At 42.3% G+C, this 19,815-nt stretch overlaps 1 protein-coding gene across 3 annotated transcripts; it reads left to right on the forward strand.

The window, feature by feature from the left end:
- The first annotated feature begins 1,402 nt into the window (after positions 1-1,402).
- Positions 1,403-19,053, forward strand: elovl8b (ELOVL fatty acid elongase 8b). Of its 3 annotated transcripts, none has more exons than XM_058388685.1 (8): positions 1,403-1,526; positions 2,536-2,607; positions 3,204-3,391; positions 3,467-3,547; positions 3,871-3,927; positions 11,900-11,979; positions 12,156-12,283; positions 16,035-19,053. In XM_058388685.1, exons 2-8 carry the CDS (start codon positions 2,550-2,552, stop codon positions 16,088-16,090), a joined length of 648 nt encoding a protein of 215 aa, XP_058244668.1. In that variant the 5' UTR covers positions 1,403-1,526; positions 2,536-2,549; the 3' UTR covers positions 16,091-19,053. The 3 variants fall into 3 exon arrangements, with proteins under 3 accessions (XP_058244668.1, XP_058244666.1, XP_058244667.1); XM_058388683.1 differs by having other exon boundaries at positions 1,405-1,526; positions 11,900-12,014; positions 16,035-19,049; XM_058388684.1 differs by having other exon boundaries at positions 1,440-1,581; positions 11,900-12,014; positions 16,035-19,050.
- Positions 19,054-19,815: the final 762 nt, after the last annotated feature.

Consider the following 19,815-nt stretch of genomic DNA (forward strand, 5'->3'; position numbering starts at 1 on the left):
AATTGACGTCATCGAGGGGAGGATGGTATCAATTAGGGGCGGTATCGGGACAAATGCGAAAATGCGAACTGGGAAACGTATGTAAACTAAGGAAGGAGGGACTAAAGTAGCCATACACTGAATATAATGGGAAATTGCTGGAAATATTTAAATTAGAGAAAAGGAGGCGCCCCGGGGCGCCTGGGGTATAAGTAGAGGGGATTTTTTCGGGGTTTTTTTGAGACCAGCTGCTCTCTTCAGATATGCATGTTGTTGACTGCATGGCTGAATAAAGAAACCCGCTTCTTCTCATCTGTTGACAGATCTCTTTTATTTCGGCTAAGTTTTATAGCTTGTGGAGGTCATTGGGAAAGCTAAGAGAAATAGATACAAACAAAAATTCCACCCTGTGATATGTCCACTCGGAGGGGGCTCTGAGTTCCGACATGGTCACTGATGCTGTGACCAGGAGACAGCCATGGACACAACCACTTACACTGAGGGAATGAAGCCTTTATTATTGTCACACATACATTACAGCACAGTGGAATTCTTTTTTTTGCATATCCCAGCTGAGGAAGTTGTGGTCAGAGCACAGGGGCAGCTATGATACAGCCCCCCTGGAGCAGAGAGGGTTTAGGGCCTTGCTCAATTGTTCAACAGTGGAGTTTGGTGGTGCTGGGGCTTGAACACGATCCTCCGATCTACAACCCATTACTGTATTAATACCATCTTGGATCAGAGTTCTACAAGGTGCAAGAGACCATGAGGAAAAAAAAATACAATATCTAAATGTTAATAAAAAGTTGCTTTAAAGCTGCTCATGAGAAATGAAATGTAAATGAGGTAAGAATTATACAGACAATAATTATGTAAAGTTAAAGTGCTTTTAATTCGTAAATCAATGTATGTTTACATTTGTTACGCTTTCAATGTCTTTTTTTATTTATAGTGCAGTAAAATAATCAGCTGAAGCTGAAGTACACACACTGAGGTTGATTTTTTCCTACAACGAAACATCCTGAAATGGTTTACACCGACAAACTCCTCTCTCCTGAAAATGACCAAATATTTAAAGTTTTGACCTCTGACTTAAACATAAACCTCTCTACATAGAAAATAATAACTATTCTTCACAATTCAGTGTCTTTTTAATGGTAATGAATAGAGAAATGAGACAAGAGAAATAGAAATGTATATAAAAATAAAAGGGAATGAAATCCAGTCTTGTTTGTGAAGTGTAAGAAAAACAGGAGTGAATGGGATAAAAAACCAAGCAGCTTTCAAAATAAAATCTTTGTTTTCTGATGTCATAATCACTCCATAACATATGATTTCTAACAAACACATGACCGAGACAGTCATGAAGAACTGCTGAAGAAGAATGGATTCAGATGCAGAACAATCCTCAAAAGTAAATAAAGAAAGAAAAACAAGCTGGATTTGAACAGGAAGAGTGGGGAGGAGGAATGAAGCTGAGCTGAAGTGGGTGCAGACTGCAGGCTTCAGCTTTACAGCCTTATCAGAGGTGGAAGAGGAAATCAGAGGTAAACAACCGTGTCCAAAATCTTCAGATAAAGATAAAGAACAGACTAGTCAAGTGTGGGTGATTGTTTATTATTATTATTATTATTAAATTTTGTACCAAAATTCATTTTGAGCTTAAACGTTAGAGCTTATTGAATGAAGTCCAGAGTCTGAGCTGTAATTAAAATCCTGTTTTTCCTGGTAAAGTGCATTTTTAATCAAAAAGATTAATCTTATACATGATCTTGGTTCACTAACACAGACTGGATTGAATCTTTAGTCTTTAGTTTTCATTTGCGTTGTCTAAAATGCTCTATACCTTTCCCCAACATGTAAAGACGCCTCTCTCTCTGTGTGTCGACTCCTGCTCATTTACCGAACTTGACTCTTCAAAATCAGAATTAAATATGACTATATGATGATATTAATAAATATTAATTAGCGGACGTTTTATGTTTTAGCCACGGGGATAAAAACAAAAACAACTCATACATAAGTAATCTGTCGTTCACTAAGAAGGAGTCGGATATTTGAATCGATTCTTCTCGGTGAAGCCGACACGCGTGAATGATGAGAGTCACTCGGACTTCACTGATATGAAGAGTGTTTACTGAACTCGCTGGTCAGCTGAAGCTACAGATCTCACGACGAAAAATGGAGAAAAAAGCGAGAAAAAACGACTCGTATTTGTGGTGTGTCGTTTGCGAGAGAGTCGGCTCTTTTTTTACTTAAACACTGAGCCGACTCGCACATATATAAACATCTACACGTGTAATCCAATAATCAATTAAACATCTAAACCAATAATTGGTCTGCAGTGTGTCTATTAATTAACTGGCTAAATGGATAATGCTACACGGAAAGGAGTTAGAACAGGTGTGTCGTTTGCGAACGAATCGAATCTTTGAATCAGCTTTTTCAACCGACTCTTTTAGGTGAACCTCAAGCGCCAATGAAATCATTTCATTCCTGTAGCCTGCTGTAATACACGGTGCTTTTATTAAAATTGTATAAATGCTTTTTATCCAGGTTCAGGCTGTTGAATGGCTTCGGCATGGCAGAGAGTGGAGTCACTGCATCAGTGGATCCTGGAGAATGGAGGTGTGTTCACAAGTTTCTCATGTAGAAGGTCATGTTGGTGAACAGGTTCAGCTTAGAGGTTCAGCAGGTTCTCCTCATAACACACATAAGAGTCCTGCAGGCGTCTCTCTCCACATGACTGCATGTAGGAATCAGGAGAGGTTTATTCTGCCATTACTTTATCGTTGTGCATCGCTACCACTTGTCTAGAATCTATTAAAGAAAGAAACATCTGACCTTGATGTGACCTTGACCTTGTTTTGGATCACTTTCCAAAATCTAAGTCAGTTCCTCTGCTGATTACGCTCAGAACTTTCGCTTCTCTGTTGGACAGACAGACAATCGCAAACTAAATCTAATGTCCCAGGCGTGATATCTGTTAGCATTAAGAGCCTCGGCTACTGATTTGTCTAGCTAAAGACGCATTTGTTTTGACTTTTGTTTACATATTGTTTGTTATTTGTATTTTTAGCTGAAGCACTTCATGTCCTCTGTTTTTGAAATGTTGTTAGGATTGTATTTTACTCCTTCGTGTCCTGTTCTGATCCAGCTTATTACATGCTGATTTTTTGTTTGTTTTTTTTTCCTTCCTATTTTTTCTTCACTCTCGGCTTCAGATAAGAGAACTGACCCCTGGCTGCTGGTTTACTCTCCCGTTCCAATCTCATGTATCTTCCTCTGCTACCTGGGCATCATCTGGCTCGGACCCAGGCTCATGAGGAACAGGGAAGCCATGGACCTCAAACCTGTGCTTATAGTTTATAACTTTGCCATGGTTTGTCTGTCGGTCTACATGTTCCATGAGGTAACGAGTCACTCTGTCAGGTTCATCCAGATCGGCTGGTTCTGCTGAACTCTCTAAGATTTGTGTATTTTGTAGTTTTTAGTGACGTCTTGGTTGTCGAACTACAGCTACTTGTGTCAGCCTGTGGACTACAGCAGCAGTCCCCTGGCCATGAGGGTAATGACAATCTCTTCATTAATAACACTGTGTGCTGCACTGCTTCAGGAAAATAATCAACAAGCTCAGGTGGAGGTGTGATGAAGATCTCTGAGGTTGAATTTTCTGTTTTTACAGAATGTGCTTTTTATCCGTTTAGTGCTGTATTTAATGTTACTGATCTGTTAGAAAGCGCTGAAACTGGAGACTCCTTCCAGAACTGAGGAATCTCCACGCAGTAAACTTCACCGTGTCACTGATCCGTTTTCAGAGGTTTTTTATCTGTTTATGGTGACGTGCTTTAACGTGTCGTTCTCCGTGTGCTTCTGTTTCCCGGGTCTCAGATGGCCAGCGTGTGCTGGTGGTTCTTCTTCTCCAAGGTCATCGAGCTCAACGACACCGTAAGACCACCGTCCTGTAATACATCTATCAGTGTGTTAGTGAGGGATTGTGTGTGTGTGTGTGTGTGTAGAATATCAGTGTGTTAGTGAGGGATTGTGTGTGTGTGTGTGTGTGTGTAGAATATCAGTGTGTTAGTGAGGGATTGTGTGTGTGTGTGTGTGTGTAGAATATCAGTGTGTTAGTGAGGGATTGTGTGTGTGTGTGTGTGTGTGTGTAGAATATCAGTGTGTTAGTGAGGGATTGTGTGTGTGTGTGTGTGTGTGTGTGTGTAGAATATCAGTGTTAGTGAGGGATTGTGTGTGTGTGTGTGTAGAATATCAGTGTGTTAGTGAGGGATTGTGTGTGTGTGTGTGTGTGTGTAGAATATCAGTGTGTTAGTGAGGGATTGTGTGTGTGTGTGTGTGTGTAGAATATCAGTGTGTTAGTGAGGGATTGTGTGTGTGTGTGTGTAGAATATCAGTGTGTTAGTGAGGGATTGTGTGTGTGTGTGTGTGTGTGTAGAATATCAGTGTGTTAGTGAGGGATTGTGTGTGTGTGTGTGTGTGTGTAGAATATCAGTGTGTTAGTGAGGGATTGTGTGTGTGTGTGTGTGTGTGTGTGTAGAATATCAGTGTGTTAGTGAGGGATTGTGTGTGTGTGTGTGTGTGTGTAGAATATCAGTGTGTTAGTGAGGGATTGTGTGTGTGTGTGTGTGTGTGTAGAATATCAGTGTGTTAGTGAGGGATTGTGTGTGTGTGTGTGTGTATAGAATATCAGTGTTAGTGAGGGATTGTGTGTGTGTGTGTGTGTGTAGAATATCAGTGTGTTAGTGAGGGATTGTGTGTGTGTGTGTGTGTGTAGAATATCAGTGTGTTAGTGAGGGATTGTGTGTGTGTGTGTGTGTGTGTGTGTAGAATATCAGTGTGTTAGTGAGGGATTGTGTGTGTGTGTGTGTGTGTAGAATATCAGTGTGTTAGTGAGGGATTGTGTGTGTGTGTGTGTAGAATATCAGTGTGTTAGTGAGGGATTGTGTGTGTGTGTGTGTAGAATATCAGTGTGTTAGTGAGGGATTGTGTGTGTGTGTGTGTGTGTGTGTGTAGAATATCAGTGTGTTAGTGAGGGATTGTGTGTGTGTGTGTGTGTGTGTGTGTGTAGAATATCAGTGTGTTAGTGAGGGATTGTGTGTGTGTGTGTGTAGAATATCAGTGTGTTAGTGAGGGATTGTGTGTGTGTGTGTGTGTGTAGAATATCAGTGTGTTAGTGAGGGATTGTGTGTGTGTGTGTGTGTAGAATATCAGTGTGTTAGTGAGGGATTGTGTGTGTGTGTGTGTAGAATATCAGTGTGTTAGTGAGGGATTGTGTTTGTGTGTGTGTAGAATATCAGTGTTAGTGAGGGATTGTGTGTGTGTGTGTGTGTGTGTAGAATATCAGTGTGTTAGTGAGGGATTGTGTGTGTGTGTGTGTAGAATATCAGTGTGTTAGTGAGGGATTGTGTGTGTGTGTGTGTGTGTGTGTAGAATATCAGTGTGTTAGTGAGGGATTGTGTGTGTGTGTGTGTGTGTGTGTGTGTAGAATATCAGTGTGTTAGTGAGGGATTGTGTTTGTGTGTGTGTGTGTAGAATATCAGTGTGTTAGTGAGGGATTGTGTGTGTGTGTGTGTAGAATATCAGTGTGTTAGTGAGGGATTGTGTGTGTGTGTGTGTAGAATATCAGTGTTAGTGAGGGATTGTGTGTGTGTGTGTGTGTGTGTAGAATATCAGTGTGTTAGTGAGGGATTGTGTGTGTGTGTGTGTGTGTGTGTGTGTAGAATATCAGTGTGTTAGTGAGGGATTGTGTGTGTGTGTGTGTGTGTGTGTGTAGAATATCAGTGTGTTAGTGAGGGATTGTGTTTGTGTGTGTGTGTGTAGAATATCAGTGTGTTAGTGAGGGATTGTGTGTGTGTGTGTGTGTGTGTGTAGAATATCAGTGTGTTAGTGAGGGATTGTGTGTGTGTGTGTGTGTGTGTAGAATATCAGTGTGTTAGTGAGGGATTGTGTGTGTGTGTGTGTGTGTGTGTGTGTAGAATATCAGTGTGTTAGTGAGGGATTGTGTTTGTGTGTGTGTGTGTAGAATATCAGTGTGTTAGTGAGGGATTGTGTGTGTGTGTGTGTAGAATATCAGTGTGTTAGTGAGGGATTGTGTTTGTGTGTGTGTGTGTAGAATATCAGTGTGTTAGTGAGGGATTGTGTGTGTGTGTGTGTGTGTGTGTAGAATATCAGTGTTAGTGAGGAATTGTGTGTGTGTGTGTGTGTGTGTGTAGAATATCAGTGTGTTAGTGAGGGATTGTGTTTGTGTGTGTGTGTGTAGAATATCAGTGTGTTAGTGAGGGATTGTGTGTGTGTGTGTGTAGAATATCAGTGTGTTAGTGAGGGATTGTGTTTGTGTGTGTGTGTGTAGAATATCAGTGTGTTAGTGAGGGATTGTGTGTGTGTGTGTGTGTGTGTGTGTAGAATATCAGTGTGTTAGTGAGGGATTGTGTGTGTGTGTGTGTGTGTGTAGAATATCAGTGTGTTAGTGAGGGATTGTGTGTGTGTGTGTTTGTGTAGAATATCAGTGTGTTAGTGAGGGATTGTGTGTGTGTGTGTGTGTGTGTGTGTAGAATATCAGTGTGTTAGTGAGGGATTGTGTGTGTGTGTGTGTGTGTGTGTGTAGAATATCAGTGTTAGTGAGGGATTGTGTGTGTGTGTGTGTGTGTGTAGAATATCAGTGTGTTAGTGAGGGATTGTGTGTGTGTGTGTGTGTGTGTAGAATATCAGTGTGTTAGTGAGGAATTGTGTGTGTGTGTGTGTGTGTGTAGAATATCAGTGTGTTAGTGAGGGATTGTGTTTGTGTGTGTGTGTGTGTGTAGAATATCAGTGTTAGTGAGGGATTGTGTGTGTGTGTGTGTGTAGAATATCAGTGTGTTAGTGAGGGATTGTGTGTGTGTGTGTGTGTGTGTAGAATATCAGTGTGTTAGTGAGGGATTGTGTGTGTGTGTGTGTGTGTGTGTAGAATATCAGTGTGTTAGTGAGGGATTGTGTGTGTGTGTGTGTGTGTGTGTGTAGAATATCAGTGTGTTAGTGAGGGATTGTGTGTGTGTGTGTGTGTGTGTGTGTAGAATATCAGTGTGTTAGTGAGGGATTGTGTGTGTGTGTGTGTGTGTGTGTAGAATATCAGTGTGTTAGTGAGGGATTGTGTGTGTGTGTGTGTGTGTAGAATATCAGTGTGTTAGTGAGGGATTGTGTGTGTGTGTGTGTGTGTGTAGAATATCAGTGTGTTAGTGAGGGATTGTGTGTGTGTGTGTGTGTATAGAATATCAGTGTTAGTGAGGAATTGTGTGTGTGTGTGTGTAGAATATCAGTGTGTTAGTGAGGGATTGTGTTTGTGTGTGTGTGTGTAGAATATCAGTGTGTTAGTGAGGGATTGTGTGTGTGTGTGTGTAGAATATCAGTGTGTTAGTGAGGGATTGTGTGTGTGTGTGTGTGTGTGTGTAGAATATCAGTGTGTTAGTGAGGGATTGTGTGTGTGTGTGTGTAGAATATCAGTGTGTTAGTGAGGGATTGTGTGTGTGTGTGTGTGTGTGTGTGTAGAATATCAGTGTTAGTGAGGGATTGTGTGTGTGTGTGTGTAGAATATCAGTGTGTTAGTGAGGGATTGTGTGTGTGTGTGTGTGTGTGTGTAGAATATCAGTGTTAGTGAGGAATTGTGTGTGTGTGTGTGTGTGTGTAGAATATCAGTGTGTTAGTGAGGGATTGTGTTTGTGTGTGTGTGTGTGTGTAGAATATCAGTGTTAGTGAGGGATTGTGTGTGTGTGTGTGTGTGTAGAATATCAGTGTGTTAGTGAGGGATTGTGTGTGTGTGTGTGTGTGTGTGTGTAGAATATCAGTGTGTTAGTGAGGGATTGTGTTTGTGTGTGTGTAGAATATCAGTGTGTTAGTGAGGGATTGTGTGTGTGTGTGTGTGTGTAGAATATCAGTGTGTTAGTGAGGGATTGTGTGTGTGTGTGTGTAGAATATCAGTGTGTTAGTGAGGGATTGTGTGTGTGTGTGTGTGTGTGTGTGTATAGAATATCAGTGTTAGTGAGGAATTGTGTGTGTGTGTGTGTAGAATATCAGTGTGTTAGTGAGGGATTGTGTGTGTGTGTGTGTGTGTGTGTAGAATATCAGTGTTAGTGAGGAATTGTGTGTGTGTGTGTGTGTGTGTAGAATATCAGTGTGTTAGTGAGGGATTGTGTGTGTGTGTGTGTGTGTGTGTGTGTGTAGAATATCAGTGTGTTAGTGAGGAATTGTGTGTGTGTGTGTGTAGAATATCAGTGTGTTAGTGAGGGATTGTGTTTGTGTGTGTGTGTGTGTGTAGAATATCAGTGTTAGTGAGGGATTGTGTGTGTGTGTGTGTGTAGAATATCAGTGTGTTAGTGAGGGATTGTGTGTGTGTGTGTGTGTGTGTAGAATATCAGTGTGTTAGTGAGGGATTGTGTGTGTGTGTGTGTGTGTGTGTAGAATATCAGTGTGTTAGTGAGGGATTGTGTGTGTGTGTGTGTGTGTGTGTGTAGAATATCAGTGTGTTAGTGAGGGATTGTGTGTGTGTGTGTGTGTGTGTGTGTAGAATATCAGTGTGTTAGTGAGGGATTGTGTGTGTGTGTGTGTGTGTGTAGAATATCAGTGTGTTAGTGAGGGATTGTGTGTGTGTGTGTGTGTAGAATATCAGTGTGTTAGTGAGGGATTGTGTGTGTGTGTGTGTGTGTAGAATATCAGTGTGTTAGTGAGGGATTGTGTGTGTGTGTGTGTGTGTGTGTAGAATATCAGTGTGTTAGTGAGGGATTGTGTGTGTGTGTGTGTGTGTGTGTGTGTAGAATATCAGTGTGTTAGTGAGGGATTGTGTTTGTGTGTGTGTGTGTGTGTAGAATATCAGTGTTAGTGAGGAATTGTGTGTGTGTGTGTGTGTGTGTGTGTGTAGAATATCAGTGTGTTAGTGAGGGATTGTGTGTGTGTGTGTGTGTGTGTGTAGAATATCAGTGTGTTAGTGAGGGATTGTGTGTGTGTGTGTGTGTGTGTGTGTAGAATATCAGTGTGTTAGTGAGGGATTGTGTGTGTGTGTGTGTGTGTGTGTAGAATATCAGTGTGTTAGTGAGGGATTGTGTGTGTGTGTGTGTGTGTAGAATATCAGTGTGTTAGTGAGGGATTGTGTGTGTGTGTGTGTGTGTGTGTAGAATATCAGTGTGTTAGTGAGGGATTGTGTGTGTGTGTGTGTGTGTGTGTGTGTAGAATATCAGTGTGTGTGAGGGATTGTGTGTGTGTGTGTGTGTGTGTATAGAATATCAGTGTTAGTGAGGGATTGTGTGTGTGTGTATAGAATATCAGTGTTAGTGAGGGATTGTGTGTGTGTGTGTGTGTGTAGAATATCAGTGTGTTAGTGAGGGATTGTGTGTGTGTGTGTGTGTGTAGAATATCAGTGTGTTAGTGAGGGATTGTGTGTGTGTGTGTGTGTAGAATATCAGTGTGTTAGTGAGGGATTGTGTGTGTGTGTGTGTGTAGAATATCAGTGTGTTAGTGAGGGATTGTGTGTGTGTGTGTGTGTAGAATATCAGTGTGTTAGTGAGGGATTGTGTGTGTGTGTGTAGAATATCAGTGTGTTAGTGAGGGATTGTGTGTGTGTGTGTGTGTGTGTGTAGAATATCAGTGTGTTAGTGAGGGATTGTGTGTGTGTGTGTGTGTGTGTGTGTGTGTAGAATATCAGTGTGTTAGTGAGGGATTGTGTGTGTGTGTGTGTGTGTGTGTAGAATATCAGTGTGTTAGTGAGGGATTGTGTGTGTGTGTGTAGAATATCAGTGTTAGTGAGGGATTGTGTGTGTGTGTGTGTGTGTGTGTGTGTGTAGAATATCAGTGTGTTAGTGAGGGATTGTGTGTGTGTGTGTAGAATATCAGTGTGTTAGTGAGGGATTGTGTGTGTGTGTGTAGAATATCAGTGTGTTAGTGAGGGATTGTGTGTGTGTGTGTGTGTGTGTGTGTGTAGAATATCAGTGTGTTAGTGAGGGATTGTGTGTGTGTGTGTGTGTGTGTGTGTAGAATATCAGTGTGTTAGTGAGGGATTGTGTGTGTGTGTGTGTGTGTAGAATATCAGTGTGTTAGTGAGGGATTGTGTGTGTGTGTGTGTGTGTGTGTAGAATATCAGTGTGTTAGTGAGGGATTGTGTGTGTGTGTGTGTGTGTGTGTAGAATATCAGTGTGTTAGTGAGGGATTGTGTGTGTGTGTGTGTGTGTGTGTAGAATATCAGTGTGTTAGTGAGGGATTGTGTGTGTGTGTGTGTGTGTGTGTGTAGAATATCAGTGTGTTAGTGAGGGATTGTGTGTGTGTGTGTGTGTGTGTGTAGAATATCAGTGTGTTAGTGAGGGATTGTGTGTGTGTGTGTGTGTAGAATATCAGTGTGTTAGTGAGGGATTGTGTGTGTGTGTGTGTGTGTGTGTGTAGAATATCAGTGTGTTAGTGAGGGATTGTGTGTGTGTGTGTGTATGTGTAGAATATCAGTGTGTTAGTGAGGGATTGTGTGTGTGTGTGTGTAGAATATCAGTGTGTTAGTGAGGGATTGTGTGTGTGTGTGTGTGTAGAATATCAGTGTGTTAGTGAGGGATTGTGTGTGTGTGTGTGTGTGTGTGTAGAATATCAGTGTGTTAGTGAGGGATTGTGTGTGTGTGTGTGTGTGTGTGTAGAATATCAGTGTGTTAGTGAGGGATTGTGTGTGTGTGTGTGTATGTGTAGAATATCAGTGTGTTAGTGAGGGATTGTGTGTGTGTGTGTGTGTGTGTGTGTAGAATATCAGTGTGTTAGTGAGGGATTGTGTGTGTGTGTGTGTGTGTGTAGAATATCAGTGTGTTAGTGAGGGATTGTGTGTGTGTGTGTGTAGAATATCAGTGTGTTAGTGAGGGATTGTGTGTGTGTGTGTGTGTGTAGAATATCAGTGTGTTAGTGAGGGATTGTGTGTGTGTGTGTGTGTGTGTAGAATATCAGTGTGTTAGTGAGGGATTGTGTGTGTGTGTGTGTGTGTGTAGAATATCAGTGTTAGTGAGGGATTGTGTGTGTGTGTGTGTGTAGAATATCAGTGTGTTAGTGAGGGATTGTGTGTGTGTGTGTGTGTGTGTAGAATATCAGTGTGTTAGTGAGGGATTGTGTGTGTGTGTGTGTGTAGAATATTAGTGTGTTAGTGAGAGACTCTGTTTGTGTGTGTGTGTGTAGAATATTAGTGTGTTAGTGAGGGATTGTGTGTGTGGGTGTGTGTGTAGAATATTAGTGTGTTAGTGAGGGATTGTGTGTGTGTGTGTGTGTGTGTAGAATATTAGTGTGTTAGTGAGGGATTGTGTGTGTGTGTGTGTGTGTGTGTGTGTAGAATATCAGTGTGTTAGTGAGAGACTCTGTTTGTGTGTGTGTGTGGAATATTAGTGTGTTAGTGAGGGATTGTGTGTGTGTGTGTGTGTGTGTGTGGAATATTAGTGTGTTAGTGAGGGATTGTGTGTGTGTGTGTGTGTGTAGAATATTAGTGTGTTAGTGAGGGATTGTGTGTGTGTGTGTGTGTGTAGAATATCAGTGTGTTAGTGAGGGATTGTGTGTGTGTGTGTGTGTGTGGAATATTAGTGTGTTAGTGAGGGATTGTGTGTGTGGGTGTGTGTGTAGAATATTAGTGTGTTAGTGAGGGATTGTGTGTGTGTGTGTGTGTGTAGAATATTAGTGTGTTAGTGAGGGATTGTGTGTGTGTGTGTGTGTGTGTGTAGAATATCAGTGTGTTAGTGAGAGACTCTGTTTGTGTGTGTGTTGGGAATGTTGGAATGTTGGTGGGAATCATGGGAATGTTGGTGTGTCTGGTTGTTTTTGGGTGTTTAATGGTGTTGATGGTGACTGATAGTGTTTATGTCATGGTGAATATCACAGTAACAACAGACCAATCACATCACAGTACTCTCTGTCCTTGCCCTCTGGTCACCAGGTGTTTTTTATCCTGCGTAAGAAGAACAGTCAGCTGACCTTCCTGCACATCTACCATCACAGCACCATGATCTTAAACTGGTGGGCCGGGGTCAAGTTCTTGGCCGGGGGACAGTGTACGCTGCTCTGCTATCTCTTTATCATGATATCCTCACACCAAACAGAGCTGTGTGCTGATGTCTAACTGATCCTCTTTTAAGAACACTTTTGTGTGTGTGTGTGTGTGTGTACGTGTGTGTGTGTACGTGTGTGTGTAGCGTTCTTCATCGGCCTGCTCAACACCTTCGTACACACCATCATGTATTCATATTACGGTCTGGCAGTGTTGGGTCCATACATGCAGAAATACCTGTGGTGGAAATGCTACCTCACCTCCCTGCAACTGGTAAAGACAAACACAAACACACACACACACACAACTATGGTTACCAATACAAAGTCGTCAAATCAAAGTCAAAGAAGCTTTATTGTCACTTCAACCATATATATCAGATGCAGTACACAGTGAAGTGAAACAACGTTCCTCCTAGACCAGAGGTGCTACACAGAACACAAACAAAGTACAGTGACGCAGACAAACATAGAGCTATAACAGAGAGAAAAAAATTAAACTATAATTAAAAAATTAAAATTAAACTAAAAAAATTAAACTATACTTAAGGTGCAGTCTTTAAGAACTAGACATATAACAGAAGTGCACAGGAAGACAAGACAAGACAAGACAAGACAGTGCAGACAAACAACATATAGGCCGACTTGCAATGAGCAAGACAATGTGCAAAGAACAGTGTATACAGTGACTGCAGATATTAAAGCGACACATGTAAACAGGATTAATATAAATATATATAAATGTAAAGTGGCATGTGCGTGCAAACAGGACAATTTAGTGTGTGTGTGTGTGTGTGTCCAGTTCAGCTCAGTTCTCTGTTGAGATACCTGATTGCCTGAGGGAAGAAACTGTTTAACAGCCTGGTTGTGCGGGTCCGAATGCTTCGGTACCTCTTACCGGATGGCAGAAGGGTGAAGAGTGTGTGTGAGGGGTGTGTGGGGTGTGTGTGTGGGGTGTGTGTGAGGGGTGTGTGGGATCATCCACAATGCTGTTTGCTTTGCGGATGCAGTGTGTAGTGTAAATGTCTGTAATAGAGGGAAGAGAGACTCCGATGATCTTCTCAGTTGTCCTCACTATCCGCTGAAGGGTCTTGCTATCTGAGACGGTGCAATTCCTAAACCAGGCAGTGATGCAGCTGCTCAGGATGCTCTCGATGGTCCCTCTGTAGAAGGTGGTCAGGATGGGAGGTGGAAGATGAGCCTTCCTCAGCCTTCGCAGGAAGTAGAGACGCTGCTGGGCTTTCCTGGTGATGGAGCTGGTGACTAGGTGAGGTCCTCTGCCAGGTGAACACCAAGGAATTTGGTGCTCTTGACGATCTTCACGATGGACCCATCGATATTCAGTGGAGAATGGTCACTCTTTGCTCTCCTAAAGTCAACAACCATCTCTTTAGTCTTGTCGATGTTCAGAGACAGGTTATTGACTTTACACCAGGCTGCTAGTTGTTGCATCTCCTCTCTATACGCTGACTCGTCGTTCTTACTGATGAGACCCACCACGGTCGTGTCATCGGAGAACTTGATGATATGATTAGAGCTGTGCATTGCTACACAGTCGTGAGTCAGCAGAGTGAACAGCAGTGGACTGAGCACACAGCCCTGAGGAGCTCCAGTGTTCAGTGTGGTGGTGCTGGAGATACTGTTTCTGATCCAGACTGACTGAGGTCTCCCAGTCAGGAAATCCAGGATCCAATTGCAGAGGGAGGTGTTGATGTCCAGCAGACTCAGCTTCTCGATCAGGTGCTGAGGAATGATCATGTTGAATGCTGAACTGAAGTCAATGAACAGCATTCTTGGTAAGTGTCTTTATTGTCCAGGTGTGTGAGGGTCAGATGGAGGGTTGTGGTGATGGCATCGTCTGTGGAGCGGTTTGGACGATACGCAAACTGCATGGGGTCAAGTGACGGTGGCAGCAGGTTCTTGATGTGTCTCATGACGAGCCTCTCGAAGCACTTCATGATGATGGGTGTGAGTGCAACGGGACGGTAGTCACTGAGACAGGACACTGGAGACTTCTTCAGCACGGGGATGATGGTGGTTGACTTTAGGCACGTTGGGACGACGGCGCTGCTCAGGGAGATGTTGAAGATGTCCGTGAAGACAACCGCTAGCTGTTCTGCACACTCCCTGAGCACTCTGCCAGGAATGTTGTCTGGTCCAGCAGCTTTCCGTGGGTTAATTCTGTGTAGAGTTTTCCTCACGTCAGCCGTGGTGAGACAGAGCACCTCGTCCTCTGAAGAAGGGATGGTCTTCCTCACTGTCACGTAGTTACGTGCCTCAAACCGAGCGTAGAAGCTGTTCAGCACATCTGGAAGGGAGGCATCACTGTCACAGGCAGGTGGAGCTGGCCTGTAGTTGGTGATGGACTCGATGCCTTGCCACATGCGCCGAGTGTCGCCACTGCTCTGGAAGTGGCCGTGGATTCTCTGGGAGTGTGTGTGCTTTGCCTCTCTGATGGCTCGAGACAGTTTAGCCCGTGCTGTTCTTAGGGTGTCCTTGTCTCCAGCTCTGAAGGCATAGTCTCTGGATCTTAGCAGCGCACACACCTTTGCGGTCATCCATGGCTTCTGGTTGGAGCGTGTGGTGATGGACTTGGAGACGGTCACATCATCAATGCACTTCCTGATGTAGCCGGACACTGATGCCGTGTATTCCTCCAAGTCAATAGAGTCACCGTTGGTTGCAGCCTCCCTGAACATGTCCCAGTCAGTGCACTCGAAACAGTCCTGAAGAGCAGAGATGGCTCCTGCTGGCCAGGTTTTAACTTGTTTCAGAACCGGTTTAGAGCGGTCTGACGAGTGGTCTGTATGCTGGAATCAACATAACAGAGATGTGGTCTGAGTAGCGGAGGTGGGGGCGGGGCTCCGCACGATACGCGCCGGGAATGTTTGAATAAACAACATCCAGCGTGTTCGTCCCTCTCGTAGCAAAGTCCACATACTGATGGAATTTAGGGAGCACTGTTCTGAGATTTACATGATTGAAATCTCCACCGATGATGAACAGTCCGTCGGGGTGAGCATTCTGCAGCTCGCTAACAGCTCCGTACAGCTCACACAGAGCCTCCTTAGCATTAGCGCTGGGTGGAATGTACACTCCGATAATGAGAGTAGTGGTGAATTCCCGGGGTAAATAAAATGGTCTGCATCTAACAATCACAAACTCCACTAGCGATGAACAGTAACTAGAAACAAGCACAGAGTCCTTACACCATTCTGTGTTGATGTAAACACACACACCGCCACCGCGAGTCTTACCGCACAGAGCTGCATTCCTGTCGGCACGAAACACGGTTAGCCCGGCTAGCTGAATGGCGGCGTCCGGAACTCTGTCGCTGAGCCACGTCTCCGTGAAAACAAAGACACACACACAAAACCAAGTACAAGCACACAAACACAACACACACACACCACAAACCCCACACACAGCTATGCTTACCAGTACACACACACACACAACACCAAGTACAAGCACATCCCCACACACACACACACAAACACACCCACCAGCACACACACACACACACACAGACAACAATAACACGCATAATGCACAAAACAATACACACACACACACACACACACACCCAATCATGAACCCACATACATGTTCACACACACACACATATATATGATCACCAACACGTGCATACACACACCAATGAACAGAAGCATACACACACTAAGACATGCAAACCAACACACACACACACACATGCAATCATGCTTACCAATATGCACACAAACACCAACTTTCATACACATTAACATACACACACAACACATCAAGTGCAAGCACACCTAACACGCACACCTCAATACACACACACACACACCCAATTCACAAACCCACATACATGTTCACACACACATATATGATCACTAACAACTGTGCATACACACACACAAATAAACAGAACCATACCCACACTAAGACATGCAAACTGACACACACACACACTGCAGTGCCTCAGTTCTCACTTCATGATGAGAAAATGACTGAAGTGAACTTTCGTTGGTTCTCAGCTGCAGTTTGTTCTTCTGACCACACACACCGGCTACAACCTGTTCACCGAGTGTGACTTCCCCGACTCCATGAACGCCGTGGTGTTCGCCTACTGCCTCAGCCTCATCCTGCTCTTCAGCAACTTCTACTACCAGAGCTACGTGACCAAGAAGACCAAGCGTTCCTGATGAAGACTCTGGAACTGTCCCTGTTCCAGCCCCTAGCTGCCTTTAAAGGTGCATCAGAAGGACGGAATTGGGACAGCAGATTGAATGATAGTTGTTTTTTTGTTGTTGTTTTTTTCAACAATATTTTTTATTGATTTTTAAACAGGGAAATGACACACAGCAGATATGTGGTGTGCTTTTTAAGGCACACTTGCATTATCTTATTTATAAACCCCTAGAACACACCTCTATGGCCCTAACCCAACCCCAACTCCAAGGCTTACATGTCAAAAAAAGAAAGAAGAGAGAGAGAGAGAGAGAGAGAGAGAGAGAGAGAAAGAAAAGGCTAAACACCAAGCATAACTGAAAAACAAAAAGAGAAAGAAAATAATAAAAATAAATACATTGAAAAAGAGAAAAAAAATAACTGGAGCTAGAAGTCTAGGTTATGTGTGCAAAGAAAGAGAGGAAGAGGAGAAAGGAAAATAAAAATAAATAAATAAAAAGCCATACGCCTGAGAAAACCAATCAATCAAATAAATAAAAGGGGGGTTAAACTATAAATTTATTTGAAAGAAGTGAAGGAAGGGCCCCCACACCTGATGAAATTTCAAACCTGAATTATGGACTGAATAATGGATCTTCTCCAGGGACAAACAGGACATGATATCTCTAAGCCACTGGGCGTGGGTGGGAGAGGTGGTATCCTTCCACTTAAATAAAAGAGAACGCCTGGACAGGAGGGATGCAAAAGACAATAATCGACATTTAGTTGGGGTTAGACGCCTATCATCCTCTCCAGTAAAGCCAAAAAGAGCAACCAGGGGGTCTGGTTCAATATCGCAACTATATCGCACGAGACAGGGTTTTAAAGACATCCCTCCAGAATTTTTCCAAATTAGGGCATGTCCAATACATATGAATGAGAGACGCCTCTCCATTTTTACATTTATCACAGCAGGGGTCAACGTCTGGGTAGAAGCGAGAGAGCTTAACTTTGGAGAGATAAGCCCTATGTACAACCTTAAACTGTAATAAAGAGTGCCGGAGGTCACATGAGGAGGTCGAGTTGACGAGCTTGAGAATCCAGTTCCATGTGTCATCTGACAGCGTCAGATTTACGTCTTTTTCCCAAGCAGTTTTAATTTTATTCAAAGTAGTGTAGCTCAAACCCATTAATATGCTATAAATAGTGGATATTAGGTCTTTACGCAGTGGGGACAGACAGAGGAGATTATCTATAATATTTGCATCCGGAGCCTCAGGGAAGTTTGGTATCGAAGAACTAATGAAGTGTCTTATTTGCAAATATCTGAAAAAGTGAGATTTGGAGTGAGAAAGTGAGAACCTTTCAGACAGCTGTTCAAACGATGCAAACTTATAATCAATAAAAAGATCTTTGCAGAGCCTAATGCCTTTACTGTACCATTCTTGAAATACTGAATCATGTAAAGAAGGTTGGAAGAGATCATGGTTAGAGATGATAGGGCTGGAGAGAGAAAAGCCCAAAGAACCACTATACTTTCTGAACTGAGCCCATACTCTCAGAGTATGTCTAATAACTGAATTATTGATTGATTTAATTGGGGGGATGGGGAGTGCAGATCTAAGAAGTGCAAAGACAGAGAGGTTTTTGACAGAGTTTATCTCCATTTCCACCCAGGCAGGCCGATTAGGTTGGTTGTGGAAATATGCCCAAAAGGTGAGAGAACGAATGTTTGCTGCCCAGTAATATAAACGAAAATTGGGTAGAGCCATGCCACCATCGCTTTTAGATCTTTGAAGTAGAGACTTGTTCAATCGAGGATGTTTACCTTTCCAAAGGTAAGATGATATAACTTAATCCAATGCAGTGAAGTAAGATTTGGGAATAAAAACAGAAACAGTCTGAAAAAGATATAGGAATGATAGTTTTTTTAAACACGTCCTTACTGACTTGTGGTCATCACCTCCCACTTTTCCATCCCTAATAAAAAAAGCAGAAATCATCACACTGTACTGAAACTTTAGCGTTAACGCTAGTAATTATCAGTAACAGGGAAGGTTTCAGACCTGATGCTCCACTTTAATCAGCTTTAACTGTGGAATCTGCAGTGGTGTCGTTCATCCTCCAGCTTTAAAAACTCAACATTAAAGTCACCGTTCATACGTCGTGTCCACACGTTAATTTATGGCTCAGGAGGAAAATATACTGTACCATACACACCAATCAGCTATAATATTATGACCAGTGCCAGGTGAAGTTGATAAGACTGAGTATCTCCTCATCATGGCACCTATCTCCTCATCAGTGGGTGGGATATATTAGGCAGCAAGTGAACATTTTGTCCTCAAAGTTGATGTTAGAAGCAGGAAAAATGGACACGTGTAAGGATTTGAGCGTTGAGTTTGACCAAAAGGACCAAAGTGTGATGGCTAGACCACTGGATCAGAGCATCTCCAAAACTGCAGCACTTGTGGGGTGTTCCCGGTCTGCAGTGGTCAGTATCTATCAAAAGTGGTCCAAGGAAGGAACAGTGTTGGAAGGAACCGTGTGATCCGATCCAACAGACGAGCTACTGTTGCTCAAACTGCTGAAGAAGTGAATGCTGGTTCTGATAGAAAGGGGTCAGAATACACAGTGCAGGACGGGTCAGGGCTGTTTCAGCAGCAAAAGGGGGACCAACACAATATTAGGCAGGTGGTCCTAATGTTATGGCTGATTGGTGTGTAAATCAACTTCAAATATCTTTTGACAGCGTTACTGCCGAATGAACAGACATCTCTAGTGCGCTAGATCTTTACCAACTTCCTACGTTAGTATAAAAATGAATGAATAAAAAATAAAAGGGGTTTTCTGCTTTATTCCAGACCAGATTTTATTTTTTTATTAATTAAAGAGGCAAGCTCCAGAAATGTTTTTTTTGCTTTTTTTTATTATTAGATTTTTAACTTTTTATTATGTTCTTAAATTTATTTTAAATGTGCTAAAAGGCTGTAAACGTTTCTAAAAAAATGGTAACCTCAACTAGAATGTTAAAAATGCATTTGGACATTTATAATAATAATAATAATAATAATAATAATTATTATTATTATTATTATTATTATTATTATTATTAATATTATTATTATTATATTCAGGCATGCTGTTTTAACGTTTTTACTCATGGACATTTTATTTACTTTGTAATATTACAAAGTTGCTTTAAAAACTGTAATATTTGTACAGACTTCATAAAGTCATACATATTCATAAAGTAAAAAACTGTAGTAAGAAACTATAAAAGAATCTACAGATGAGTGTAAATAATACAGATGAGTGTAAATAATACACAAAGGAGTGAAGGGTGAGATTTAATTCCTAAATCTTTATTCCTGGACATCATACCAGAGACTCTTTCCATAAATATCACAAACATTTGTTTACTTTACTAAAAAACAAATCCTTCTTATCAGACGTTTTTACTCTGTTTATGTGGAGTGTGTGCTGGACAATGCTGGCGAGCTGTTGCTATAGAAACGATACATTATCAGAGTGAGTGCATGGATATAAACCTGCACTACAAGTCAGAGCTGCTGTTCGAGAGAATTCATCGCCACCTGATCCACCAATCAGAATTCATCGCCACCTGATCCACCAATCAGAATTCAT

This window comes from Hemibagrus wyckioides, linkage group LG05 (genome assembly GCF_019097595.1).
Source record: "Hemibagrus wyckioides isolate EC202008001 linkage group LG05, SWU_Hwy_1.0, whole genome shotgun sequence".
NCBI classification, from domain to species: Eukaryota; Metazoa; Chordata; class Actinopteri; order Siluriformes; family Bagridae; genus Hemibagrus; species Hemibagrus wyckioides.

What these genes read in the sequence shown, in the direction of transcription:
- elovl8b (XM_058388683.1), top strand. Translation starts at nt 2,550, where the DNA reads ATGGCTTCGGCATGGCAGAGAGTGGAGTCACTGCATCAGTGGATCCTG. An exon ending in GTGGATCCTGGAGAATGGAG is followed by an intron (nt 2,608 to 3,203) that starts GTGTGTTCACAA and finishes TCTCGGCTTCAG; the next exon opens with ATAAGAGAACTGACCCCTGG. An exon ending in TCATCGAGCTCAACGACACC is followed by an intron (nt 3,928 to 11,899) that starts GTAAGACCACCG and finishes TCTGGTCACCAG; the next exon opens with GTGTTTTTTATCCTGCGTAA.